Consider the following 27,807-nt stretch of genomic DNA (forward strand, 5'->3'; position numbering starts at 1 on the left):
GCTACTTTATTGGTGCAGGGAAGTGATGTCCTTTTTGTGTATTAACTCTTCACAACCACCCTGTGAGTTAGTTCTAGCCTTGTTATCACTCCTCCATTTTACAGATGAGGAGACTAAAGCATAGAAATGTTCATACAGTGAACTATCTGGGTCGAGCTGGGCTTTGAGCACACAGTCTAACTTCAGAAGCCATGCTCTTGGCTACTACACCATCCTGCCCTTGGTGCCTATAACTTTTATTTTTCTCTCCAAGCCTTTACTTATGCTGGTTCTCTTCCTGGAATGCTCTTCATTCCCCTTATCCTCTATCTGAATATTGCCCACCTGTCAAAGTCCAGCTCATTCAGTAAAGAAGTACTTCACTGACCACAGCTGTCCATCCTGCTCTTTCGTCTGGATATATTATAGACCACACCACATGTTATCTGCATGATTCCTGAGTGTCTTATCTTATAGATATCCACAAAGAATCATACACTGAGCTGGAAGGGACCTAGAAGATATTAAATGAAATTTATAAAGGCCATTGATTTGGACTGAGCTTCCGCACTACAGACCAAGCCCACATGGAGTTACTTCTCCTGACGCTCCATGCCACCAAGCCAGAACCAAGATCTTTATCTGACCTTCTCAAAAATGAGGGGGGAGAGATATAGTAGCCAAATCCCCAAAAAGCCGCTTGTAGTCAGCATGAGACTGACTCCACTTTAACCTTTCAAGAGAAGTAACTCTGAAATGACCAATCCGCTTTTTGTTTTCTGTTCCGCTTTTCTCAGCTCTTTTCTGTCTAGAAAACCAACCTCCTCTGCCCAGCTCATCAAAACACTCGTTCTATTTTATAGAACGGGCGCTGCCTGATTCTAGAATCACGAATAAAAGCACGAAAAATAAATTAAGGTCTTTAAATTTGTCGTAATTTTGTCTCTTGACAAAGACGAAGGGGCGGCGAAGCGGATGACTTGTCCAAGATCACAGAGCAGACTGGCAGTAGAGGCGGGGCCAGAACAGTTTCTTTCTTGGCGGGTGTTACCAATACTTTCCCTACCATCTGCACTGTACTTTCTTCACTGGGCCACACGGCAGCGTCTCTGAGAGGGTGGCCCGAGAAAACACCTGCCTACGAATCACAAAAAGACTAAGGCAGGCCCGAGGAATCTGCATTCTGACAAGCTCATTAGGACATTCTGGAGCACATAAAAGAAAGTTTAAAGGACCAGGGTCGCGTGGCCCAGGGCCGCGCCGTTCTCAAAATAAGCGTTGCCAAATTGCTTCGGCTTTAAAGTCGCTTTGGCTCTCCTCTTCCCCCGCCCACCTCGCTTTACGGAAGGAGCCGAGTCAATCCGGAAGTGGCCGAGTGTTCCGTGGCGGGCCCTTTCCTGCCCGGTTGCATTCTGGGAAAGGGCAGTTTCCGTTAGGTGCTGAAGGCTGAGGCGCGCGACCGGCCCCATTCCCACGTGAAGCGCTACGCTAGCATCGCTCGGCGGGGCTGCTCCCAGCTCGCCGCGGAGCGTCCTGGCTGCACCGGGGGACCGGAAGTGGCTCGCGGAGGCTCAGAAGCTAGTCCCGGAGCCCGGTGTGAGGCGCCTCGGAGCGTGGCGACGGCGCCATGTCCCTGATCTGCTCCAGTGAGTGTTGGCTACGGCCGATCTCGGGTCGCAGGAGGCCGGAGAGCGGACGGGAGTGTGTGCGGACCGTTGCGGCGCCCGGGTCGGCGCGAAGGCGGGAATGGGGCGCCCCAGAGGCAGAGCGGCGGCCTGTCAGCACGAGGGTCCTCTCCTCAGCGCGGGGTGCATTTGCGCAGTGCTCCGCAGTTTACATAGTGCCTCAGGTTTTTGTCGCCGGGATTACTGAGGCCAGCTGCCTCGTTTTACGGAGTGGAAACAACTCTGAACAGAGCTGGTGCAGCGGAAACAGCTCTGATGTGGGAAGCAGGAAACCCGAGGGCTTGTCCAGGGTCAGCCTCCGTTTGGCTTTGTGAACTGGCTCGAAGCTCTGGGCCTCAAATTCCGCGTCTGCAAAGTGGAGAGCATTGCGCTGAGTGTTGTCTGACGTCTCGCTCGGAGCTTTTGCGATTTGCGAAGGTCACACAGCCAGTTAGAGGCAGAGACAGGCGCCCGGTCTCACACTGTATGAGTAATAAAAACAGCTCACATTTATAAAGCTCTTACTGTTTACGACGTGCTTCCAAGTTTATGATCTCATTTTATCCTCACAAGAATTCCCTAAAGGAGAAATAAAGATACTGGTTTTACAGATGAGGACTCGGGAGGAGTGAGGCTAATCTAAGGATACACAGCTAGTAAGTGGCAGGGCTGTGTGACGCAGCTAGGTGATATGGAGCTTTGACCCTGAATCTGTGCTTTTTCCATGCTTTCTATTGTCGTTCCTTTTGGTATTTTATTATGGCATGCAGGTGTTTTTCCTTCTCGTTTCATCAGATTACCAGTTTCCCATCCCTTTTTCTATTCTCTTCCTTCTCTTCTCAGAACCTCTCCATTAATCCAAAGGGGAAGGAAGGAAGGGAAATGAACAGAAAAAGGAATGCCTCACATTGAAGAAATTACAATTTGCAAAGTATTTCGACATTCATCGTTTCCTTTCAGTCTTGAGAAAGCTCTTTTTTATATTCCTCAGCACCATTCTTCCTCTCATTCTCTAGTTCACTCATTTATTAGATGTTTACCAAGTGCCTGCTGTGCATCTGCATAGTACTGGAAGTCAGACCAGCCGTAATCCCTATCCTCAAGGGGTGCATAGTCTCTGGAGGCAAGTGTGCAAATGATACCTCTGTTGGGGGTTGTTGTGAGGGTATGTTACTGTGTGTAACATGATTGGAATCACATATTAATGGGCCATGCAAACCACATAGTAATGTGCCATGCAAATGTACCACATAAGTGTTTTTTCTTGTCTTAGTGTTTGTCACATTGCTCCTTGGAATCTTCCAAATGATAAGTATCTTTTTATATGCTAATGAGTTGACTGTTGGCTGGCAGTCCTGTCTCAGTTTAAGATGGGAGTTGTCACCCCCAAAGACCAAGGCAGGATTAGAGAGCTGAGACTTTCATCCTACCCCCCCAGCATCTGGGTTAAGTTGATCACCACTGGCCACTGTTTTAATCAGTCATGCCTTTGTAATGATACCTTCATAAAAACCTAGAAGGACAGGATTTGGAGAGCTTCCATATACTGGTTCCTGTAGGCTCTGCGCCCTTTCTCCCATATCTCATTCTATACATCTCTTCATCTGTATCCTTTGTAATATTCTTTATAATAAATTGGCAAATGTAAGTGTTTCCCTGAGTTTTGTGAGCCGCTAGCAAATTAATGGTCATGGGAACCCTGATTTATAGTTAGTCATCTCAGAAACACAGGTAAAACAACCTGGGGCTCAAGATTGGCATCCGAAGTGGGGGGAAGTCTTGTGGGACTGAGCCCTCAACATGGGATCTGATGCTACCTCAGCTGGTATCCCTGCTAAACGACTACTTGCTTGCTCTGTGGGGTAAAACCCCCATATCTGAGATCACAGATTAGTCTTGTCAGAGTATAGGAAAAGAACTGATTCTCAGACTTTATAATTTTTTTGATAATCCATCCAGGAGAATTCCTGAAGTGGATGTCAGGAATTGGAGTGGGTTCTTGTGTATCTTTGTATTGTGGAGTAAAATGGGTACACAACCATCTTTGTTCAAAAATGAAATGGGCAGGGATTATTGACTGCTGTTTTCTAGGTCCCTGGCACGTACTAGTTGTTAATAGTTATTGTTGACTGTCAGGAGACTGGTGGAGAGCTAATTATGTACTGGGAAACATTCTGGGTCCAGTACAAAACTGGCCTGGTGTTGTATGCCTTGCTTCCTGTTACTTGAGTGTGAGGATGCCTGGTCTTGTTGGGGCTAATAGCAACTGAGGATTTCCTAAGACCCAAGATTCCCTTCACCCCAAGCTCACTGCATGCCTTTTCTCTACAGTCTCTAATGAAGTGCCAGAGCACCCGTGTGTGTCCCCTGTGTCTAATCATGTCTACGAGCGGCGGCTCATTGAGAAGTACATTGCAGAGAATGGTACAGACCCCATCAACAACCAGCCTCTCTCTGAGGAGCAGCTCATCGACATCAAAGGTGCCCACCGGCTGACCTTAGTTTAGGGCCATCTTAGGTCAAAGCCTGAGAAGATGGCAGGTGGTGCCAGTGCATTGGAGAAGGAGATAGTGGTCTGTTTGTTTGTTTTTTTTTTTTTTTTTTGAGACAGAGTCTTGATTTTTTGCCCAGGCTAGAGTGAGTGCCATGGTGTCGGTCTAGCTCACAGCAACCTCAAACTCCTGGGCTCAAGTGATCCTCCTGCCTCAGCCTCCCGAGTAGCTGGGACTACAGGCATGCGCCACCATGCCCAGCTGATTTTTTGTATATATTTTTAGTTGGCCAATTAATTTCTTTCTACTTATAGTAGAGGCGGGGTCTCGCTCTTGCTCAGGCTGGTTTCGAACTCCTGAACTCGAGCAATCCTCCGGCCTCGGCCTCCCAGAGAGCTAGGACTACAGGCGTGAGCCACCTCGCCCGGCCGAAATAGTGGTCTGTTGATGGCTAAAGGGAAAAGAGGTGTAGGGGAGAGTCCTCTGGCTTATAGTTCTTCATCCTGCTTTCCCTCTCTTGACAGTTGCTCACCCAATCCGGCCCAAGCCTCCCTCAGCCACTAGTATCCCGGCCATTCTGAAAGCTTTGCAAGATGAATGGGTGAGTTCCTGGAAGAGAATCAGTCAATGCCTTCCTCACTTGAAGAGAATGCATCACTAGACTAGGACTTGAGGGTGGGAAGGATGGAGCATTATTTAGAGTATAAACTATGATGTCAGGGACTGGTTTTATTCATCAATGTATCCCCAGCACTGAGAGCAGCATCTGGTACATAGTAGGTGCTCTACAAATAATGAATGAATGACTACCTCTTATGGGACTGTCTGGCAAAGTGGCTGACATAATGAGGCCAACCAATAAATAGCAGCAGCAGCACGGTTATCATTTCCTTTTAGAGAGGTGACTGTGTGACATCTGTGATTTGCTGGTAAATTAGAGAAGATGGGAATGGGGAAGAGCTGGTTCCTACTGTGCAATGTGCCCCATATTTGATCTGGGGTAGGAGCTCAGGAGTGTCTGCCAGCGTATTCAGGGTCACTTGGATCTCACTTGGGTCACTGATACTGGTCTAGGCTGTGGGGTAGGCAGCATCCTCTCCTCAAGGCCCAACTCTACTGGGTGCTCCCTGCCCTCCCCACCTCTCAGTGATGTTTCCCTCTCTCAGGATGCAGTCATGTTGCACAGCTTCACTCTGCGCCAGCAGCTGCAGACAACCCGCCAGGAGCTGTCCCATGCTCTGTACCAGCATGATGCCGCCTGCCGTGTCATTGCACGTCTCACCAAGGAAGTTACTGCTGCCCGAGAAGGTGCTGCCTCACCCCTGCTATCCCCAACTCTGGGCTGGTCCCGCTTTGTGATATCCTATTTCTGACATTATCTTTTCTCCCAGCTCTGGCTACCCTGAAACCACAAGCTGGTCTCATTGTGCCCCAGGCTGTGCCAAGCTCCCAGCCAAGTGTTGTGGTGAGTGTCCTTCCCCCGCTTGGGAGCCTGTTTGTGTGCAGTGGCCTATGGAGCTCTCTTTACGTGAGTGTCTTTGGCACTCCATGCCTCTCACCCTCACCTTTCTTCTCTTCAGGGTGCAGGCGAGCCAATGGATTTGGGTGAGCTGGTGGGAATGACCCCCGAGATTATCCAGAAGGTGAGTCCTGCTGTCACTTGGTGGGAATGCTGATGGGCCTTCACTTTTCACCACCTGCCTTGAGTCCAGTGTGACTAAAAATCCCAACATTTGGGAGTAGAGTATGATGGTACAGAGCAGGGTCTCTGGGACCAGACTGCCTAGGTTTGCATTTTGATGACACAGCTTTATGATCTTGGCTTACTGAGCCAACCCTTCTGTGTCTCATTTCCCTTGCTCCTAAACTGAGAATATCATAGTACCTACTGTGTAGGTTTATGGGAATTTAGAAGATTTAATTACTGATAAGTGTGACATTTAGCTCGTATTGTTATTAAGCGAAGAAGTTATTAAGCTGCTTTGTTATTAAGATATTAAGCTACTTTTTTATATGTTTTCTTATATTTTTTCCTATGGGGGAGACAGGATAGGAATTTATCATCTTCATTTTACAGATGAAAGACACACCTCAGAAGAGGCAGAGCTGGGCTCCTGATTCCAAGTCCAGTGCTCTGTTTGATACGTGGAATCCTCATTTGTGGGGCTTGGTGGTATCTTTCCAAGCAGTTCAGATTGTCATCGTGCATCTGAGCTCTCGTCTTGGTGGCATAGACCTGTGGGAGTGCTACAGACCTGGTTCAGGTCCTTTCTCTGTTATTTATCACCTCTTTGACCTTGGGCAAGTGACTTGGCTTTTCTGAGGCTGTTTCCTCAGCTGTAAAAGCACCCACCTCGTAAAGTTGGGGTGAAAGTAAAAGAGATAATATATATAAGCCTTTAGTGTAGAAGTTGTCAGGTAACAAGTTCTTGATGATGCTTGTGAAAGCACAGATGTGACTAGCATCCAATATGCCATTGTCCTGGCAAGATAATTTGTCTCACATTGTGCCTGTTCCTCCCCAGCTTCAAGACAAGGCCACTGTGTTAACCACGGAGCGTAAGAAGGTGAGTCCTCTTTTAGAGCCAACATGCTGGCCTGGTAGGATGCAGTTGACCCCTTAAGAGAAAGAGGGGTGGCTGAATCTTGTATTTATTGCTGCTTTCTTTGGGGGGCATTTTCATTTTATCAGAGGGGGAAGACTGTGCCTGAGGAGTTGGTGAAGCCAGAAGAGCTCAGCAAATACCGGCAGGTGGCATCCCACGTGGTGAGTGGTTGGGTCCCCACTAACTTGGAGTCAGGCCCTCCCCTGCTGTTTCTGGGGTGAGACCGGCCAGCATGGAGAACAGTGAGTGGAAAGCTGTCCAGACAAACAGCTCTGGCCCTGTTTGGTGCCTGGGCTGCTGAGTTAGAGCTCCTTTCCTGCTGAGCTCTGGGTCCCAGTAATGCAGGTGGGAGTGACCACAGCCAGGCAGAAAGCCAAGTGGGATGGATAAGGAGTAGAAGTAACTCTTGTTACTCTCAGGGGATGGGTGCCTGGGGATGGCAGTGGGGGAGTTGTGTAGCTGTGGCCTGCTGTGATCCGGCTGTGACAGAGTTTGGTGTGGCTCTCTCTGCAAAGGGCTTGCACAGTGCCAGCATTCCCGGGATCCTCGCCCTGGACCTCTGTCCCTCCGACACCAACAAGATCCTCACTGGTAAGAGTGTGGGCCTGGCCCAGCAGGCCAAAGTGGGGAGGAACGTCAGAAAGGTTCATGCTCCTTGGCCTCTTCATGGGCCTGGGAACAAAAGTCCCTTCTTCAACACACGTGCCTGGATAGGCCTGACTCACTTTTTGGTCTCATTTGGGTCCTCTCCAGGTGGGGCGGATAAAAATGTCGTTGTTTTTGACAAGAGTTCTGAGCAAATCCTGGCCACCCTCAAAGGCCATACCAAGAAGGTCACCAGTGTGGTTTTTCACCCTTCCCAGGTAAGGGGTTCTCCCAGCGACTTTTGGTCCCTCTTTCCTGAGCCCCATTTCCTGAAACAATGGTCCCTGAACCATCTCCCAGTCCCCAGCTGTCTCTTTGGTGACGTGGAGCTGAGAAGGAGCTCTGACTCCTGAGAGTGGCCCTTTAGAGGGCCTTTGTTTGGAGTCGTGGGGATTGCCCTCTACCCTGTGGAGGACCTCCCAAAGCAGGGGTCTTCAGACAGGGGGAGAAAGGAAATGGATGGTTTAACAAAGCATATCATTGAAATATATTAGGGAAAGAAAAAATCACCTTAACAGTGTTTATAATGTAAACTACAGAAGACAAAGCTCAACATAATCGTGACTCACAAGTATCTGAGGAAGACAAATGGGTCTGCTTTCCCATGATTCTTAAGGATGGAAGTGGTAAAAACTTGATATTGACTATTGAAAGCGGTGTGGCTTACCAATAAAGAGAACCTCTGATTTATAGGGTAAAGGTAATTCATGAGACCAGAATAATGATTTTACAAGATTTGAGTTTTAGACCAATAACAGTTTGGGTCTTATCAGTGCTTCCCCGACAGTCAACCTTCTCCCTTGGCTTGGACCTTAGTGAATGAGAAATAAAAGAATAACATAGTGAATTTTCTATAAAACTAAACTTATTCAAATTAAAAGCACTATTCTCCTGCTTGGTATTAATAGTTATATCTCTTATGAAATCACATTGATAAAAAGTGATAGTTATTTTTACCTTATGGCATTTGATGTCTTAACCAAAATAATTGGTTAGTAACACTGTAAGTTGTGTACCTGCTCTAAGTCTTTTGGAAAATTAATTTGCCCCTGAAATTCATAAGTATAGGATGTACTGAAATATGATCTCACATAATTAATTTGCCCCTTTCAGTCCCAGTCTTGTTCAGACCTGTGGCTTCTGATACAGTAGCCATTAAATATGTGTGGCTATTTCAATTTCAGTTAAATAAAAGAAAATACACTTCCTCGGCCAGGCGCTGTGGCTTATGTCTGTAATCCTAGCACTCTGGGAGGCCGAGGCGAGCTGATTGCTTGAGGTCAGGAATTCGAAACCAGCCTGAGCAAGAGCAAGACCCCGTTCTTACTGTAAATAGAAAGAAATTAATTGGCCAACTAATATATATAGAAAAAATTAGCCGGGCATGGTGGCGCATGCCTGTAGTCCCAGCTACTCGGGAGGCTGAGGCAGGAGGATCGCTTGAGCCCAGGAGTTTGAGGTTGCTGTGAGCTAGGCTGATGCCATGGCACTCACTCTAGCCCAGGCAACAAAGTGAGACTCTTGTCTCAAAAAAAAAAAAAAAATACACTTCCTCAATCGTACTAGCCACATTTCTCCTTTGGTCCTGGAAATGGGTTGGGAAGTTGCTTTCTGTTGCAGTTGTCCTTCTTACCACTAGATGGCAAGTCCTGATGCTGTTGGAGTTATCATTTGAATAGCATTTGCCTTTGGCTCTCAGGATCATTGGTGGATTGGTGATTCCAGGAAGGGCAGGGTTGAAAGGAGAAGCAGTTGTCTGTAGCAGTGGCCATCCCCAGTTCCCTTTTGTAAGATTGTTGTCGTCCATCTCTCTTTTCTGTCTCTGATGTGCTGCCTCTTTGCTTTCCTTTTAGGACCTGGTGTTTTCTGCCTCCCCAGATGCTACTATCAGGATTTGGTCGGTCCCGAATGCCTCCTGTGTGCAGGTTGTTCGGGCACATGAAAGTGCTGTGACAGGCCTCAGCCTCCATGCCACTGGTGACTATCTCCTGAGCTCTTCTGATGACCAGGTGCGGTCCTAGTCAGGGCCCTGAAGAGGCCTGTTGGTTCCCAAGTTTAAAGATCCTGGGGGGTGGGGGTGGGAACCATCTTACCAGCAGGTTCCCCAGAGTCTCAATGGAGAAAGTTTTCTTTTTGCTGAGAGGCATTAGCTTTGCCAGGGTTTGCCAAACCAAGGTGTTTGCCTTCCTGAAGGGCCACCAGAGCCTGGGGACCCACTTTCTCACTGGCTCCATTGTCTCTTTTCTTTTCAGTACTGGGCTTTCTCTGACATCCAGACAGGGCGTGTGCTCACCAAGGTGACGGATGAGACCTCTGGCTGCTGTAAGTTGTCTCAGAGGTGCTGGGCTCTTTTGTTTGCTATTTATCATTTACTTTTGTTTTATTTAGTCATTTTGCTAATTTTTTCTTCTAAATATACATTTACCACCAATGCCTGGCTAGTGCCAGGCTTTGTGCTGGGTGCAGTGAGTAATGTGATGAACAAGGAACCTACCTTTGCTGCTCTTAGTGTCTCCCCAGTGAGCTCTGACCACAGGTCCATCTCCCCTTCTCCACAGCTCTCACCTGTGCACAGTTCCACCCTGATGGACTGATCTTTGGAACGGGAACCATGGACTCTCAGATCAAGATCTGGGACTTGAAGGTAGGCCATGGAAGGCCTCCACCTGAGGCCCAGGGTCAGAGGGGGCACATGCTTTTGTGAAGATGTGTTGCTGATTAGGTGCTTATGACACCTAGCCCTAGGTGTGTCCCGAGGGTGGAGTGACAGTGACTCTGCATGTATGATGCGATGGCTGTGATCTAGGGGGTCCTGGGCCTGGCCATCTACACATGCTGTTCCTGCTGGCTGTTCTTCCTGGAAGGACAGGAGGACTTCTCAGGTGTTTGGTGAGCCCCATTTTCTTCCTTTCATGGTCAGTGGGTGATGTACTTTACTACCCACCCCCCAACTGTAGGAGCGCACCAACGTGGCCAACTTCCCTGGCCACTCAGGCCCCATCACCAGCATTGCCTTCTCCGAGAATGGCTACTACCTGGCTACAGCGGCTGACGACTCCTCTGTCAAGCTCTGGGATCTGCGCAAGCTTAAGAACTTTAAGACATTGCAGCTGGATAACAATTTTGAGGTGTGCCCCCTCCTCTCCAGCTCTCTTTGTTGCTTCTCTTCATTTGTTATTTACTGAATTAATCTAAATTGCATCTGTTAATCCCCAATTGCCCCATAGTTTCTGTTGCCCTTGTGTAACCTCTCTTTCTGGTTCTAATAGGTGAAGTCACTGATCTTTGACCAGAGCGGTACCTACCTGGCCCTTGGGGGCACAGATGTCCAGATCTACATCTGCAAACAGTGGACGGAGATTCTTCACTTTACAGGTAGAGGCTGGCTCGGGGCCCCTGAGGTCTCTGGGTACCCAGGTACAGAGGGAAGCCTCACTGGGTTAGGAATCTCCAGGGCTTGAATTTGTCTCAGCAGCTTTTAACACCACCTGAGGCAATAGGGCACAGTGGCTGAGGAAGTGAACTCAGAGTTAGACTGCATGGTGTAAATCCCTGTTCTAGCTCTGCCATTTCCTGGCTGTGTGGCATTGGGCAAGTTACTGTAGGGGAGGGAAAACAATCTGTCTGCCCTCTGAAAGATAATTGAGTCTATGAAATTGACAGTAGACAGATTGGGAGGAGAAAAGCCATTTTAATTATGTGCATATGCATGTACAAAATGCGAGACTTGAAAAAGGTCAGATTATTGAGGTTTATACAGTCATGCGCCACTTAACAATGGGGATACGTTCTGCGATATGTATCTTTAGGCAGTTTTGTCTTGTGAACATCATAGTATACTTACACAAACCTGTACAATCTGGTACTGTACTGAATACTGTAGGCAACTGTAACACAATGGTATGATCTGTGTATCTAAACATAGAAAAGATACAGTAAAGATACTGTATAAAAGATAAATGGGGCCAGGCATGGTGGCTCATGCCTATAATCCTAGCACTCTGGGAGGCCAAGGCCGCAGCATTGCTTAAAGTCAGGAGTTCAAGACCAGCCTGAGCAAGAGTGAGACCCTGTCTTTACAAAAAATAGAAAACTTAGCTGGGCATGGAGTCATGTACCTATAGTCCCAGCCTAGGAGGCTGAGACAGGAGGATTGCTTAAGTCCAGGAGTCTGAGACTGTAGTGAGTTATGATGATGCTGCTGCACTCTAGCTGGGGCAAGAGAGCAAGACTCTGTCTTTAAAAAAAAAAAGACACACCTGTATAGGGCATTTACCATGAATGGAGCTTGCAGGGCTAGAAGTTGCTCTACGTGAGTCAGTGAGTGAGTGGTGAGCAAATGTGAAGACCTAGGACATTATTGTACACTGCTGTAGACTTGGGCTACATTAAATTTATAAAAATATCCTTAAGTAAATTAGTGTTAGCTTACTATAATTTTTTTTACTTCATAAACTTCAGGGATGTTTTTTACTCTTTTATAATAACACTTAGCTTAAAATACAAATACATTGTACAGGTGTGCAAAATTATTTTGTTTGTTTATATCCTTATCCTATAAGCTTTTTTCTATTTTCAAAAATTTTTTTACTTTTCAAACTTTTTGTTAAAAACTAAAATGCAAATACATACATTAGCCTAGGCCTACACATGATCAGGATCATCAATATCACTGTCTTCCACCTCCACATCTTGTCCTATTGGAATATCTTCAGATGACCCATGGAGCTGTCATCTCCTTTGATAACAGTATCCTCTTCTCCTGAGGCCCTACCTGAGCTGCCTGTTTTACAGTTAATTTTTTGTGTTTTTTTTGTGACGAATCTTACTCTCTTGCCCTGGCTAGAGTGCAGTGGTGTCATCATAGCTCACTGCAACCCCACACTCCTGGGCTGAAGTGATCCTCCTGCCTCACCTTCCAGAGTAGCTAGGAATACATATCCGTACCACCGTGCCCAGCTAATTTTTCTGTTTTTGGTAGAGACAGGGTCTCGCTCTTGCTCAGCCTACTCGAACTCCTGAGCTCAAGTGATCCTCCTGCCTTGGCCTCCTAGAGTGCTAGGATTATAGGTATGAGGTGTGAGCCACTGTGCTTGGCAACCTTTTTTTGTAGTAGAAGGAGTGTACTCTAAAGTAACGATTTAGAAAGTATAGTATAGTAAATACAGGCATACCTTGTTTTATTATGTTCCTCTTTATTGTACTTTGAAGATATTGGGTTTTTCACATATTGAAGGTTTGTGGCAACTTGGCGTTGAGCAAGTCTTATCAGCACCATTTTTCCAACAGCATATGCTCACTTTGTGTCTGTGTCACATTTTGGTAATTCTCACAATATTTCAAGCTTTTTCTTGATTATTATATCCATTGCAGTGATCTATGATCAGTGATCTTTGATGTTACTATTGTAATTGTTTTGGGGGTGCCATAAACGGTGCCCATATAAGACAGAGAACTTAACTGATAAATGTGTGTGTTCTGATTCTTTCCCCTACTAGCTGTTCCCTTATCTCTCTCCCTCTCCTTGGGCCTCCATATTCCCTGAGACACAACAATGTTGAAATTAGGCCAATTAATAACCCTACAATGGCCTCAGAGTATTCAAGTGAAAGGAGGAATTGCACGTCTCTCACTTTAAATCAAAAACCCAAGATGATTAAGCTTGCTTAGTGAGAAAGGCATGTCAAAAACCAGGATAGGCCAAAAGACTTCTTATGCCAGTTAGCCAGTTGTGAATGCAAAGGAAAAATTCTTGAAGGACATTAAAAGTGCTACTCCAGTGAACACATGAATGATTAGAAAGCAAAACAGCCTTATTACTGATAGGGAGAACGTTTTAGTGGTCTGGATAGATCAGACCAGCCACAATATTCTCTTATTAGGCCAGAGCCTAATTCAGAGCAAGACTCTAACTCTCCTTTATTCTGTGAAGGCTGAGAGAGGTGAGGAAGCTGCAGAAACAAAGTTTGAAGCTAGCAGAGACTGGTTCATGAGCTCTAAGGAAAGAAGCCATTTCCATAACTCGAAAGTTCAGAGTGAAGCAGCAAGTGTTGATGTAGAAGCAAGTTATTCAGAAGATCTAGCAAAGATCATTGATGAAGGTGGCTACACTAAACAGATTTTCAATGGTGATTAAATAGGCTTCTGTAGGAAACAGGCTTCTATAGGACTTTCACAGCTGGAGAAGAGGAGTCAATGCCTGGCTTTAAAACTTCACAGAACAGGCTGAGTCTCTTGTTAGGGGCTAATGCTACTGGTAACTTTTAAGTTGAAGTCAAATCTTGTTTACCATTCTAAAAATCCTGGAGCCCTTAAGAATTAAGTCTACTCTGCCTGTGCTCTATAAATGGAACAACAAAGTCTGGATGACCTGTTTACAGCCTGGTTTACTGAATATTTTAAGCCCACTGTTGAGACCAGCTGCTCAGACAGATTCCTTTCAAAATATTACTGTTCATTGATAATGCACCTAGTCACCCAGGAACTCTGATGGAGATATACAAAGAGATTAAATGTTGTTTTCATGCCTGCTAACACAACATCCAGTCTACAGTCCATGGATCAAGGTATAATTTCAACTTTAAAGTCTTATTACTAATATTTAGAAATACATTTTGTAAAGCTATAACTGCTGTAGATGGTGATTCCTCTGATAGATCTGAGCAAAGTAATTGAACATCTGAGAAGGATTCACCATCCTAGATGTTATTAAAAACATTCCTGGGCCAGGCATGGTGGCTTATGCCTGTAATCCTAGCACTCTGGGGGTCCGAGGCCGGAGGATTGCTCAAGGTCGGGAGTTTGAAACCAGCCTGAGCAAGAGCTGTCTCTACTAAAAATAGAAAGAAATTAATTGGCCAACTAAAAATATATAGAAAAAATAAGCCGGGCATGGTGGCACATACCTGTAGTCCCAGCTACTCAGGAGACTGAGGCAGAGGGATCGCTTAAGCCCAGGAGTTCGAGGTTGCTGTGAGCTAGACTGACGCCACGGCACTCTAGCCAGGGCAACAGAGTGAGAGTCTGCCTCAAAGAAAAAACACAAACATTCCTGACTCAGGATGAGGTCAGAATATCAACATTTTTTTTTTTTTTTTTTTTTTTTTTTTTGAGACAGAGTCTCGTTTTGTTGCCCAGGGTAGAGTGAGTGCTGTGGCATCAGCCTAGCTCACAGCAACCTCAAACTCCTGGGCTCAAGCAATCCTACTGCCTCAGCCTCCCGAGTAGCTGGGACTACAGGCATGCGCCACCATGCTCGGCTAATTTTTTATATATATCAGTTGGCCAATTAATTTCTTTCTATTTATAGTAGAGACAGGGTCTCGCTCTTGCTCAGGCTGGTTTCGAACTCCTGACCTTGAGCAGTCCGCCCGCCTCGGCCTCCCAGAGAGCTAGGATTACAGGCGTGAGCCACCGCGCCCGGCCAGAATATCAACATTTAACCAGAGTTTGAAAGAAGTTGATTCCAACCCTCCTGGATGAGTTTGGAGGGGTTCAAGACTTCAGTAGAGAAAGTAACTGTAGATGCGGTAGAAATAGCAAGAGTTAGAAGTGGAGTCTGAAGTTGTGACTGAATTGCTGCAATCTTATAAGAAAACTTTAGCAAAGGGGAGTTGCTTCTTAGGGATGAGCAAAGAAAGTGCTTTCTTGAGATGGAACCCACCTGGTGAAGATGCTGTGAGCATTGTTGAAATGACAACAAAGAATTTAGAATGTTACATAAACTCAGTTGATAAAGCAGCAGCAATGTTTGAGAGGATTGACCTCAATTTTGAAAGTTCTGCTGTAGGTAAACATCCTATCAAACAACATCCATTGCACACTAGACAGATATCTTTGATGAAAGGAAGTCAATCAATGTGGCAAACTTCATTGTTGCCTTATTTTAAGAAATTGGCACAGCCACCCTAGCCCTCAGCAACCACCATCCTGCTCAGTTAGCAGCCATCAATATCCAGGCAAGACCATGCACCAGCAAAACGATGGAGTTGCTGAAGGCTCAGATGATTATTAGCATTTTTAACAAAATGTATTTTTTTAATTAAAGTATATACATTGTTTTTTTATACATAATGCTATTGTATACTTAGTAGACTTGTAGTATAGTATAAACATAACCTTTATATGAGCTGATAAGAAAAATTTGAGATTTGCTTTATTACCGTATTTACTTTATTGCGTTGGTCTAGAACTGAACCCGCAATATCTCTGAGGTATGCCTGTACATAAACCAATAATGTAGTCATCATTATTATCAAGTACTATGTATGTACATAATTGTGTATCCTGCACCTTTATATGACCATAGGTTTGTTTACATCATCATTACACGTGAGTAGTGCATTGCACTATGATGTTGTGATTTTAAGATGATAGGAATTTTCAGCTCCATTGTACCTTATGGGTCCACTGTTGTATATGCGGTCCGTCATTGACCAAAATGTCATTATGTGGTGCGTGACTGTATAGCATCCTGAACTACAGAAAAGAATAGGGGCCTGGGGCTTCTAGGAGGTGTTGGGGACACAAGTTATGGGAGTTGTGGGGAGGAAATGCACTAAATAGTCTCTCGGGTAATAAAATTTGTCTCAGAGACAAATTTGTCTCAGAAGAATAGATGATAGTCTGTGACAAATACTGGACATGGTGTCCAACCTCTAATCTCCTCCCTTGTGATACCAATTAGTTATTTTTGGTTGGTGAAACTCCCAGGAAAGGGATTCAGGACAGTTGTGTTCCTTTGTCAGATACAAGAAAGAGGGGTGAGAGACATTGGTTCTCCTTTAGAACTCAAAGCAGTCAGCATGCCAAAGTGCTGTACTTTGGGTATTGTTTTCTGAGCCCCAACATTACTCAACCTCTGTGGAGTCTCAGAAAAATGGGAATGGTCATAGTATATACTCAGTGGGTGTGTGTGAAAATATACGATGGGGTTATATCCTGATAAATACATTTTAATGCACTTAATATCTCATAAACCCATTATAACATCAAAATATCTTAAGTTGAACCATCAACTTAAGATGCTCCACAACTTACGATAGGGCTAACAAATGTCCTGACAAACCCATCGTAAGATGGAAATATTGTTAGTCGAACCATCATTAAGTTGGAGACCATCTGTATATAGGTAGGTTAGAACAGTGTCTTGCACGTGGTAGGTATTGTTGTTATTCAATATTGTGTGGGTCTTACAGTCGTGTGGCCCCAGCTGCATGACCTTTCCTGTCAGAGCTTTAGTTTCTTCATCTTTAAAATGGGAATGTTGTCACTGTCTTGCAGAGTGGGACACCTAGTGATGTGGAGGTGGCATACATGGTAACAGGGGACCTGATGCTAACTTAAGAATGAATAGGAGGCTGGGCGCTGTGGCTCACGCCTATAATCCTAGCACTCTGGGAGGCCAAGGCAGGTGGATTGCTCGAGGTCAGGAGATCGAAACCAGCCTGAGCAAGAGCAAGACCCCGTCTCTACTATAAATAGAAACAAATTAATTGGCTAACTAATATATATAGAAAAAATTAGCCGGGCATGGTGGCGCATGCCTGTAGTCCCAGCTACTCGGGAGGCTGAGGCAGGAGGATTGCTTGAGCCCAGGAGTTTGAGGTTGCTGTGAGCTAGGCTGATGCCACAGCACTCACTCTAGCCTGGGTAACAAAGTGAGACTCTGTCTCAAAAAAAAAAAATTAAAAAAAAAAAAATGAATGGGAGCTGCTGTACTCTTTGTTGATGAAATTTTCATCCTCATTAGCAGGTTGTAGGCAGGATACAAGACATTTCTTCCATGCCCCATGTTCTCCTGAGCCCCGCTCAGTGTGTCTGTTGAAAGGTGTCTGTTCTGACTGTATGGCCTGCTGGCTTTAACCCTGCACTGGACCTGGTGATTTGATTTGGAGCTGAGTGAGGTAGGGTGGCAGGCTGAAAGCACACTCTGGGTTTCTTAGTGAGGAGCTGCTTGATTCTAGGTGTGATCCTCAGTCTAGAAGGAGTTTGTTCTGATGTTCATGAATTTCCTGAGTCCCGTGAGATGTGTTGCCTAGCCCTGCTCTGTCCGTGTTAGGGCCAAGTGCCCTGGAGTTGGAACCTCATGAGCTAGAACAAGCTAGTGGACTATTCCAGTTAAAAGCAAGGAGTTAGAGCTAAACATACATCAACAAGCTGAACACTAAGGTTTTTCCTGAACTGAGTCACAGTTGCCCAAAAGCTCAGGTGAGAAGGAGGACTGACGTTGCTTTATTCATTCATCCACCAATGAAAAATGGAGTGCCTGCTTTGTGCCAGGCTTGAGGGAGGCACTGGAGGTGCATGGTGAGCAGGTCGGACTGCAGTCCTGCCCTTGAGAGTGTATAGTCTCTCAGTGTGATAAGTACTGACTGGGGGAGGACGGGCTGTGTTGGGAGCTTGTTATTAGGGGTCAGCGTTCAGACTAAAAAGGAAAAGCCTTCTCATGCTTGCCTCTTGTCTTTCTCCTCAGAGCATAGCGGCCTGACCACTGGGGTGGCCTTCGGGCACCACGCCAAGTTCATCGCTTCGACAGGCATGGACAGGAGCCTCAAGTTCTACAGCCTGTAGACCCTGCTCCTTCTCACTGAAGCTGGGCCTCATCTTAATAGAGGGGTAGCGTTAGGGGTGGGGGGTGGGAGGAGATCATGGGAGGGCAGGGTGCTTCTGTGGGCGGGACATTGACATCATTTCACTCTGGTCTGGGTGGTCGCCTGAGAGCCATGGCGGCATGGACTACCCTCATCCGTGCACCACCAGGCCCCACGGGAACGGCTTTGGGAGGAAGAACTCATCCTCTGAAGGCCCAGGGTTGGAGCCCAGGGCCTCTCCCCTCCTGTCATTCGTTGCGTCGACAATGAATGTGGTGGTGGCTGTTCAGCACCCACTTGTTTCAGTTCCTGTGAGATGGGGAGAGGCTGAGCCAAGGGAACTGTGAAGGGGATGGGCAGGAGAGCTCATGCAGGGTTTTGTAAGCAGTGATCTAGTTTCATTAAAAAAAGAAAACAATAAATGTAACCACCTCCTTGTGTCTGTCAGTACCTGGAATACCCGAGCAGGGAAGGTCAAGGGGGAGGCACACAGTGGGACACTGCCTTCCAGGAAGCCCATCGTTCCTTTCCTTGCATGGGTATCTTTTTTTTTAATTGTGCAGAAGAAATTAAAACAAGTCTACAAACCATTTGTCAAAAGAAATCTTCCATGTCCCTACAGGCCTTGATCTTATATTTCTAGGGACTTGGCTTCTCACATAAGCTCGGGAGGGAGGGAGATGTGTAGGGAAGATTAGCTGGATCTTGCCGGTGAGGAAGTGTGAGCATATCAGTAAGGATTCTTTAGTTGTAGGTCATAGAAAACCTGTCACCAACTGGCTTAAATCAAAAAGATGCCATTGAGTCTGGCAGAGGAAAAGTGGAGTTAGAGCTTTTTCCAGGGAGATAGCCAGCGAACAGTAAAGATCAGGTAACAAATGTGCCACGTGGAAATTGCTGTAGGGTCATGTGGCTGCTTTAGTTTGAGAGATCAGGAAAGGCCTCAGGTGGTGATATTAAAGCTGAATCTAGAATGACGGGACCTAAAAGGTGGGGGGTGTTGCAGGTAGAGGAAGACTCAGGCTAGAATGAGCGAGATTTGGAGGAGCAGGAAGGAGGCCAGTGTAGCTGGAGTACAGTGGCCCAGGGTTCAATAGAACCCTGACGAGGCCATCCCAGGGGATTGTTGGGGCTGGAAGCCTGCTTGGAGCGGGTTGAAAGACATGAGATGAGGAAGTGGGAGTCAGTGATTATTGAGAAGAGATTGTGCTGGGAAGGGGAGCTAAGATACGGGTGGTTACCTGGAGGGGGTATGGGTGCAAAGTACAGTGGTCAATGTTGATGCAACAGGACATCTCCAAGCGTGTCTTGCTGGGTCAGTGTGTGGTCAGGTAAGTTTGGGTCTGCCATATCTCCCTTGGAGGGTTGGGATGCTTATTAGTTAGTAAAAGCTCTGAAAAATCCCGCAGCAAAGAAACCATTTAACTTAACTTAGCTTCATTAAATATTTGACCAGGTAAGCCTTTACTTGTGTGTACCTATTGATACCCTTTGTACATGCCAGAGTTTGTACATGCCAGAGTTTTAGCTGTTTGTAAGTAGTGCTTCCGTGAGTCTCTTAGAGCACACAGCGTCTTGCTAGTCTTACTAGTTTGGGTTAGCAGTTAGGAGTGACTGCCAGAGTGGAACGGCGAGGCAGCGTGTGGAACACTTAACAGATTTCCAGCACTTGCCAGTCTGCTTCATACCGATTTGAAGGCTTGGCTCAATGTCTCACTATACCAGTTTAACATATCCTCGACCAATTTTAGGTATTTATTTATTCAGAGTTTGAAAAGTAAATTTAAGAAAAGATCAATCATAGAGTTTTCCTGAGGCAGAACAAACTTAAAAAAGAGGACAAGTGCTGAGTAAAAGGTGGGCTGATAACAGCTGTGGTTTGCAGATGGTAGAGCAGTGTCACTTGAGGTGGGGGAGAAGTGGAGGGCATGGTGTGGGGACAGCCTGGGGCTAAGTTGGACCCCAGGGCTAGTACAACACTAAAGCCATCTAATGGTTTCCAGTGTTAGGTATTAATGTGTGTTCTTAGGATCTGCTTCAGAGTGACTAACCTCATCCCCATCCCTGACCAGTTCCACTGGGCCAGAACCACTGCCCTAAGGAACTGAGACATGTTGCTGTCCTGGCCTCTGGGAGCCTAATGTTTGTGTCATAAGGCTCTGAATGCATCACTTCTGTACCTTCATCTGTCCACTGATAGCAACAGAAGAGCTGTGTGCCGGACAACACCATATGTTTGCTCATTTAATTCTTAAAACAACCTTGCACTTGGCTGTCCAGCAGCTGAGCAGCAGCTTGTTCCCAGCACACCCCGTGGGGCTTCGTGCCTCTCTTCCTGTGCAACGTGGAGCAGAAGGTGGGAGCAAAGACTCTGGAACCAGACTGCTGGGCTTCGCAAACTGGCTCTGGCACTTGGTAGCTGCAGGATCTTGGGAAGATTATGCAGCTTCTCTATTTCTTCATCCATAAGATGGGAGATGGAGATATATATATATATATAGCAGCTGCTGCTACTGTTTCCTCTCACTGGAGTCTTCCCTCCCCAAAGACAGGCTAAATCCTCCAGGAAGCCTTCTCTGGTGCCCACTCCCTGCTCTGCCAGGTGAGTGGCCACACTCTGAGCCCATGGTTCATGCCTCCAACAAAGCTCTAACCATGTTACCTTGAGGGTGTTTGTGCATTTGTCTTTCTTAACTAGATTTCAGTCTCCCCAAGGGCAGGGCCATGTATTCATTGCTGTCATTGATCTTTTCACCTTGTCATGCTGCTGCTAAGTGGCAGATTGAGAGATCCAACCGTAGGGGTCAGTCCAAAGCTTAGGCCATGTCTGTCTCTATCCTTGATCCATAAAAGCAGGGGTTTGGCAGACTGTTAGTTTCAGCCAAATGGATGGAGAGCTCTCCAGATTTGGGTAGCTACCTTGTAGGTGAGCCTTTGGAAAGTAGGTCTCAGTTGGGGGTTGGATTCTAAAGGGCTTGCCTTTTGTGGACCCATATTGTCAGGCTAATGAGTTTTTATTTAGGGTCCAGGAATAGACGGTAGTCCTGGGTACCCAAAGGGAAATCATTTGACGGTGCAATCAGTGTGTAGAGCATCCTACATGCACTTGAGCCCTTTGATGATCAAACCTTGTCCCCCTCCACTGTTGCAGGTAAGGGGGCATCTACGTTTTTGTGCTTGACCTTGGAGCACTAACCAAGGATGTCACCTGGGGGCAGTGTAGGGACACCAGTCTCCCCCATAACACTGGCACCACAACAAAGCTCCTTGTGCCACAGCATGACCCTGCCAGACAGGTTATCGTCCTCAATCTGTAGGTGAGGAAACAAGCTCAGAGGAATGCCTTGGCTTTAGGCCACTCTGTAAGTCATGGAGCTGGGAGTTTAAGCTGTCTGGCTTCAGAGACCACCTGAAGACTCCATCACCAGCTAGGACAGGCGTGGCCTGCTGATGACCCACTCACAGCTTCCTAGGAGTGTCATGTCCCAGTTAAGTGCAGACTCTGGAGCCAGAAGCCCAGATTTGAATCCGTTTTATGACGTGTCTTTTTTTTTGTTTGTTTGAGACAGAGTCTCATCTGCCCAGGCTAGAGGGCCATGACATCAGCCTAGCTCACAGCAACCTCAAACTCTTGGGCTCAAGCAATCCTTCTGCCTCAGCCTCCCGAGTAGCTGAGACTACAGGCATTCGCCACCATGCCCGACATTTTTTCGATATATTTTTAGTTGGCCAATTAATTTCTTTCTATTTATAATAGAGACGGGATCTCACTCATGCTCAGGCTGGTTTTGGACTCCTGACCTCGAGCAGTCCGCCTGCCTTGGCCTCCCAGAGTGCTAGGATTACAGGCATGAGCCACCACGCCCGGCTATGACGTGTCTTTATGTCTCAGTTTCTGCATCTGAAAATGAGTTCCTGGTGCCTACTTCATAGGGCTCTTGACAATTAAGTGAACTGACCTGTAGACAGTGTGTGGCGCACTCAGTGAACTTGGCTACTGTGTATTTCCCCTGCTTCTCTCTGCACTGACCCATGACACTGCTAGCGGCCATGGTGGTCCTTGGTGCTTGACACCTGTGGTACAAAGCTTTGGTGTGACTCTGCCTTCTCTGTTCTCAAACCTGACTGACATTAAGGCTCTGGTGACATGAAGTGTCTGGATCATAATCCAGGCAGGGAAGCAGGAGTATACAGAGGAATGCAACCATGACACTGGACTTTGGATAGAGTGCCAGCACAGGATGGGGTGTGCAGCTGTTAAGAAAATCAAGTAAATTGGGGGAGGTGCCACGGCTGCATGTTGAAGAAGTAGAAGTTTGCTAGGAACGCTGCAGGGGTGGCCGGTTAAGCAGAGGTGCTGGTGGCCCCAATCCCCGTGCTGTGCAGTAAGGAGCGATGAGAAGGCAGATTCAAGGGGAACACGGGTGGCAGGAGAAGTAGGGGTAGGAAGGTGGCTGGAGAAAGGCCCAGCAGGTGGTAGTGAGGCAGACAGGGAGGTTGCTGGTCTTGGCCAGCAGTGTAAAGGCTAAGATCTCACCTGAAAGTTGTCAAAATTTGGAATCGGTTTTTAACCAACATTTAAAAAGTTTTCTCTTGTGAAATATTCATTCAAAAGTGTCTGAAACATACCTGTACAATTTAAAGAATGTTAAGCATCCTTGTATCCACCAGCCAGCTGAAGCAGGCATGAGGGCCTCGGTGTGTTCTTCCATGAGGGCCTCCCTCCCTGCCCCTGCAGAGAAAGCCACTGCCTTGAACTTGGTGCTGATCATCCCTTTGCTTTTCTGCATAATGTTATGCCATATTGGTTTTTTTGTTTGTTTGTTTTTTTGAGATAGAGTCTTGCTTTGTTGCCCAGGCTAGAGTGAGTGCCATGGCATCAGCCTAGCACACAGCAACCTCAAACTCCTGGGCTCAAACAATCCTACTGCCTCAGCCTCCCGAGTAGCTGGGATGCTACTACAGGATGCTACTACAGGCGCCACCATGCCCGGCTAGTTTTTTCTATATATATATTAGTTGGCCAATTAATTTCTTTCTATTTATAGTAGAGATGGGGGTCTCACTCTTGCTCAGGCTGGTTTTGAACTCCTGACCTTGAGCAATCCTTCTGCCTTGGCCTCCCAGAGTGCTAGGATTACAGGCGTGAGCCACCACGCCCGGCCCATGTTGGTTTTTTAAAAAGATTTTTGAACTTTATAATAAATGAAATCAATCTATTTTCTTTGACCTCATTCTCTTGACATTTTTCTTGAGATTTACCTGTATCGATACACATAGCCCTGGTTCATTCACTTTTGGGCAAACAAAGGCACATGGCCAAAGGGAACTCACACCAGGCTACTGGGACAGCATTCACTGGAGACAGGAGCTGCCACTGATGTGTGGGTCCCGCATGGCCCATTCATTCATTCTAGGATACTGCGCCCTGGGAGGAGAGTCCCGACCGTCAGCTATGTCAGCTATGGTGCCTTTAAGCTGCGTGGTTGGAAGCACGCTGCCTTCTGCTAGGATCAGGGCTCTAGGGTCCAAGTTCTGCCACTGTAGTTACTTGATGTGGCCAGCAGTAGAATTCACTGCATTGTGTTCCTGGTTGGAGAAGCACCAGCCCTTCCTCTGGCATAATTAGGAGGCTGGGGTCCGTGCCTTGTAATTGACCAGTGCCTTAAGCACTTGGCAACTGCTGAATTCCGTGGAGCCCTGTAAGAATCCAACTCCTTTTCTGGGAGGCCAGCTTGCAAGGGATAAACCTCAGACAGATTAACACTTACCTGGTATGCATTAGAGAATTCCTTTGTAGGAATATACCACAATGCATTTATTTATATGTGCTATTGTTGATAATAAACATATGGGTTGTTTCTAGTTTTGCCTTTTTTTTTTTTAACTATTATAAACAATGTTTCTGTGAACGTTTTGGTGCAAGGATTTTTCTAAGATGTCAACCGAAGAGCGGACTTATTATATAATGCCATTAGATAATGGCAATTTCTCAACATGGGTGTACCAGTTTACATTCTGATTAACAGTGGTAGAATGTTCCTGTCTCCATACCTTGACCAATACTTAGTATTTTCTGATTTTTACATTTTTGCCAGTCCAGTGAGTGTATAATAGTGTCTTGAAGTTTAATTTTTACATTCATGATTACTATTGAGGTTGAGCATCTTTGTAGCCACTTACAGACCAGTTTGAGTTTCTCTCTTGTGAAATGCCTGATTGTGCCTTGCCTGTTTTTCTATTTGTGTTGCCTTTTTCTTACTGGTTTGTAGCAGTTTTTAATATGCTTTGGATACTAATTCTTTGTCAAGAATGTGTTGCAACTATCTTCCCACTTTGTGCCTTGACTTTTCACTCTTTATTGTGTCTTGTGATTTGATGGTGGGGTGCTTATTGTATTTGTAACTTTATCTGTGAGAATTCTTTCAGACGTAATTCACATTTGCTCCTTCCTGAAGCCTGGGGATCACTTTAAATTAAATTCAGCCTTTGAGGTTTTTTTCCCAGTTTGAACCTTTGAGAACAACCCCTTCATCCTCTCCTCCTCAGTCTAAGAATTTGGATTGTAAACACCAGAGAAGAGTTAATTATACTTTTAATTCTCAAGAATGATTTTTCTTTTCTTTTTCCCCCCCAATCCACCCAGCACCAAAATCAAGATAGGCAAGATTCCTTGCTGTCCCGACTGTGCAGTGGGTTTATTTCTCCTTCGCTCTTACACTGAGGACTTAGCCCCCTACAGTCCTAGCTTTAATAAGAGACTTATTTCCAGACTTGCCACTTGCCGGCTCTAGACTTGCCCCGCAGCCCCCTGTACTCATCAAAGAGAATGTCAGGATCTGCAGGGGTCTTTGGAAGTTCCCAGAATGGGAGCTGGTAATTGTTCCCAAAGTTTTTGCTTTTAAAAATATTTATGACCTGGTGTTTTGGTTGTTTACTTGAGGCTGATCTGTGTGTCCGGTGTTCCGAGTGCTAGAAATGCTCTTACAGAAATGTCTGGACATGGAGCCAAATGTTTTTGTTTTTTTTTTTTTGGAGCCAAATGTTAAGGTATTAAATTTTACTTGAGCTGAAGTAACAGGCTGTGAAGCATTCTCTTCCCTTTATTTAAAACAAGGCACCATAGAAAGTATTTGATGTCAATGTGTAGAGTATGTGGGAGCTTGGGGTGGGGGAGATGGAGAGGAGGGGTGTCCCTTGGGTCTCACAGGGCTGTAGCCGCAGCCCTGCCCCCTCCCCGAAAGGGCAGGAAGAGATAAAACCTGAGGGCCAGAGCAGCTCTGCTTCCTGCCACAGGTTAGCAAAAGTGGTTTGTTATCATCCCTGGGGGGCCTGACTCAGCTGCTCAAGGCCCAGCAGGTGCCTGCCGACACAGGGGAGGACTGTGATAATGGGGGAGGAAAAAAAGCTTTAAATTGGGCAAAATCCAGACTAGATTTTGCTGTCTATGGAAGCCAGAGCTTAGATAGCTTCCCTCCAGAGAAAGCATAGGGACCCCAGTTCAGCCTGGACTTCGTTGTTCACGTATTTGTTTCGGTGGACAGACTCCTTTGACATAGATGTGTAGACAAAATCTGTGCACCATTTACATCTCAATTGCCATAAAGTCTGCACCTATATACGCTTGAAAGTAGGAAAGAAATAATTGCGTTGTCACGAGAGCATCATCAGAAAGCAAATGGACACTTTTGTGATTATATAGGGTTCGGGAAGGTCTTTGCCATATTCAAAAATAAATGTATGAGGCGAAAAATTTATTATATAATCCCCTCAAAGGTGAAATCCTGCACCCCCCACCCGCAAAGAAAAGCCAATGGCCAGTTTGATGGGAAATTTATAAGATGAGGATGTTGATCCCTGGATCTGTGGAAGCTCTTTACAAACAAGGAAAGAAAGAAACTGTAGAGAGTAGAAGAAAGACATGAAAGGTAATTTATAAGATACAAGTGGCTATCAAGATGCTTGGCTTCTAATCAAAAAGAGCTGCCACTTTAAAATAGTTGTGCTGTTGCCTTATGCTGCTCAGATAGGCCAAGATTTAGAATGATATTGGTCTGAGGTGGCAGGGCTGGGGGGCGGCAGACACCGGTATGGTCCCAGAGCCCCACAGTAGTAAGGGGCGTGGCTTTTGCCCTGGCAGTTCTACCTAAGAATGTCTTTCCAGAAAGTAGTATTCAAAGAACTGCATGCTTACATAATTGTGTTCAACACTTATCATCCTTAACAATAGGATTTGGTCTCTATCAAAAGATCGAATATGTCATCGTTAAACCACAATTTAGATAAAGTGGTAGGAAATGACACACGATGTCTACCTTGTGTTAAATGTCTACCTTGTGTTAAAACGTTAACTGAGAAAGTCGTTTACACAATGGGATTCCAACTGGTACACACAGACCAATGCTTTGTTTAAACAGAGCATCAATGCCATTCATAGACCCACCCTCCCGTGCTATTTAAAATATAATGAGCTTGTATGATGGACAGAGGGGAACAGGAAGAGTTGATGCTGGAAGGAACCAGAACTCAGGTCCCCAAGAGCAAGTCAGCCTGCCTCCTCCAAACAGCCAAGCTAAAAGTCCTCACATCACACTGACCCTAAGAACACCTCCTTTCTCCACCTGTACAAGCCAGGAAACTGGGCTGGGCAGAGCAAAACTGGCTGTCACTAGCCTCAGGTGGGAAGACGGGCCCAGAGAAGGGAAGTCATTTGACTGACTTCCATAGCAAGTGTCTGGGCCTTCCTGCCTCAGTGCTCTCTTAGGCTCCCTCCAACCAGAATAGTCCGAAAGCAGCAGCGCCCCCTTGCGCTGGTCTGTAAACTTGCACATACAAAATGGAAAAAAAAAACCAAACTAGGTAAGCATTAGGTTTTGGGGCAGGAGGAAGAGAATCCAGTGAGTAGCTAATGTTGGCTACCCGGTATGTACTATTCTAAACATTCCTACCTATTAATTCATTTTATCCAACACCCCTGAGGGGACAGGCATTATCCCCATTTTACAGATGAGGAAACTGAGGCCCAGGGAAGTTCTGTAACTCACTGGCTATGACACAGCTAGTCAGAAGCAGAGGTGGTGGCTCAGGCAGCCTGCCTTTGGAGTCCATATGTTTGATCAATACCCTGAAGACAGAAAAGGTTGAGTAGCCAGAGCCGGGGCCACCCACGTAGTATCAAGGTCGCAGGCCTGACCTGGGCACTCTAGTTCCCTCTGTAACAGCTCTCTAAGCTCATGCCCTACCAGAGGCCCAGAAAGGTGTCTGAAGCCAAGTTCAGTCTTTCCTACCAGATTCTTCTCCCTGCCTGCCTGAGGCTGAATCCTACCCCCTTTGCCCCCCAACCACTACCCCTTCCTAGCCTAGAAGGTCTACATGCCAGTCTGCCAAGGCCTTTGCTGCCAAATCAGAGATGCAGGCCCATGCCACACACAGGCCGCCCCGGGTCAGCAGAACAGCCAGTGCTGGTGCTGACCTATCCAGGGGCCGTGCCCACCATGGCAGGCCGCGTCAGGGCCAACAGGCTGCCATCCAACCTGTGCCATCCCCCCGTGTGTGGGGAGAGAGGCCGGTGCTCGGAAATGTCTCCCGGCGTCCTTTAGCAGCAGCTGGCAGGCTCAGAGCAGCACCTGGGAAGAGCTCCTTCAACTCAGGTTTAGTTCTTTTGTCCCTGAGAACTCTGGGTCCCTCTTATCCCCAGTGGCACAGGGTGCTTTGAGGGTGCCCCAGTCAGAAGTCCTGTGTCTGGGGAAGTTGACAAGCTGTCACGGGCCATTCCTTCCTGCCAGGTTCCCGACTCCCAGCTGTTGCTGTTCTTGGCCCCTGTCATGCT

General features: G+C 46.4%; 1 protein-coding gene across 1 annotated transcript; it reads left to right on the top strand.

Annotated features, from left to right (window-relative positions):
* The first annotated feature begins 1,394 nt into the window (after window positions 1-1,394).
* On the top strand, window positions 1,395-18,412 carry PRPF19 (pre-mRNA processing factor 19). The gene is made up of 16 exons (XM_012778342.2): window positions 1,395-1,625; window positions 3,975-4,124; window positions 4,660-4,736; window positions 5,302-5,443; window positions 5,527-5,600; window positions 5,716-5,778; window positions 6,661-6,702; window positions 6,828-6,902; window positions 7,257-7,332; window positions 7,495-7,604; window positions 9,240-9,395; window positions 9,639-9,708; window positions 9,945-10,030; window positions 10,344-10,514; window positions 10,656-10,761; window positions 17,861-18,412. Exons 1-16 carry the CDS (start codon window positions 1,607-1,609, stop codon window positions 17,956-17,958), a joined length of 1,515 nt encoding a protein of 504 aa, XP_012633796.1. The 5' UTR covers window positions 1,395-1,606; the 3' UTR covers window positions 17,959-18,412.
* The last annotated feature ends 9,395 nt before the right edge of the window (window positions 18,413-27,807 follow it).

The sequence above is a fragment of the Microcebus murinus genome, chromosome 4, assembly GCF_040939455.1.
Source record: "Microcebus murinus isolate Inina chromosome 4, M.murinus_Inina_mat1.0, whole genome shotgun sequence".
Taxonomy (NCBI): domain Eukaryota; kingdom Metazoa; phylum Chordata; class Mammalia; order Primates; family Cheirogaleidae; genus Microcebus; species Microcebus murinus.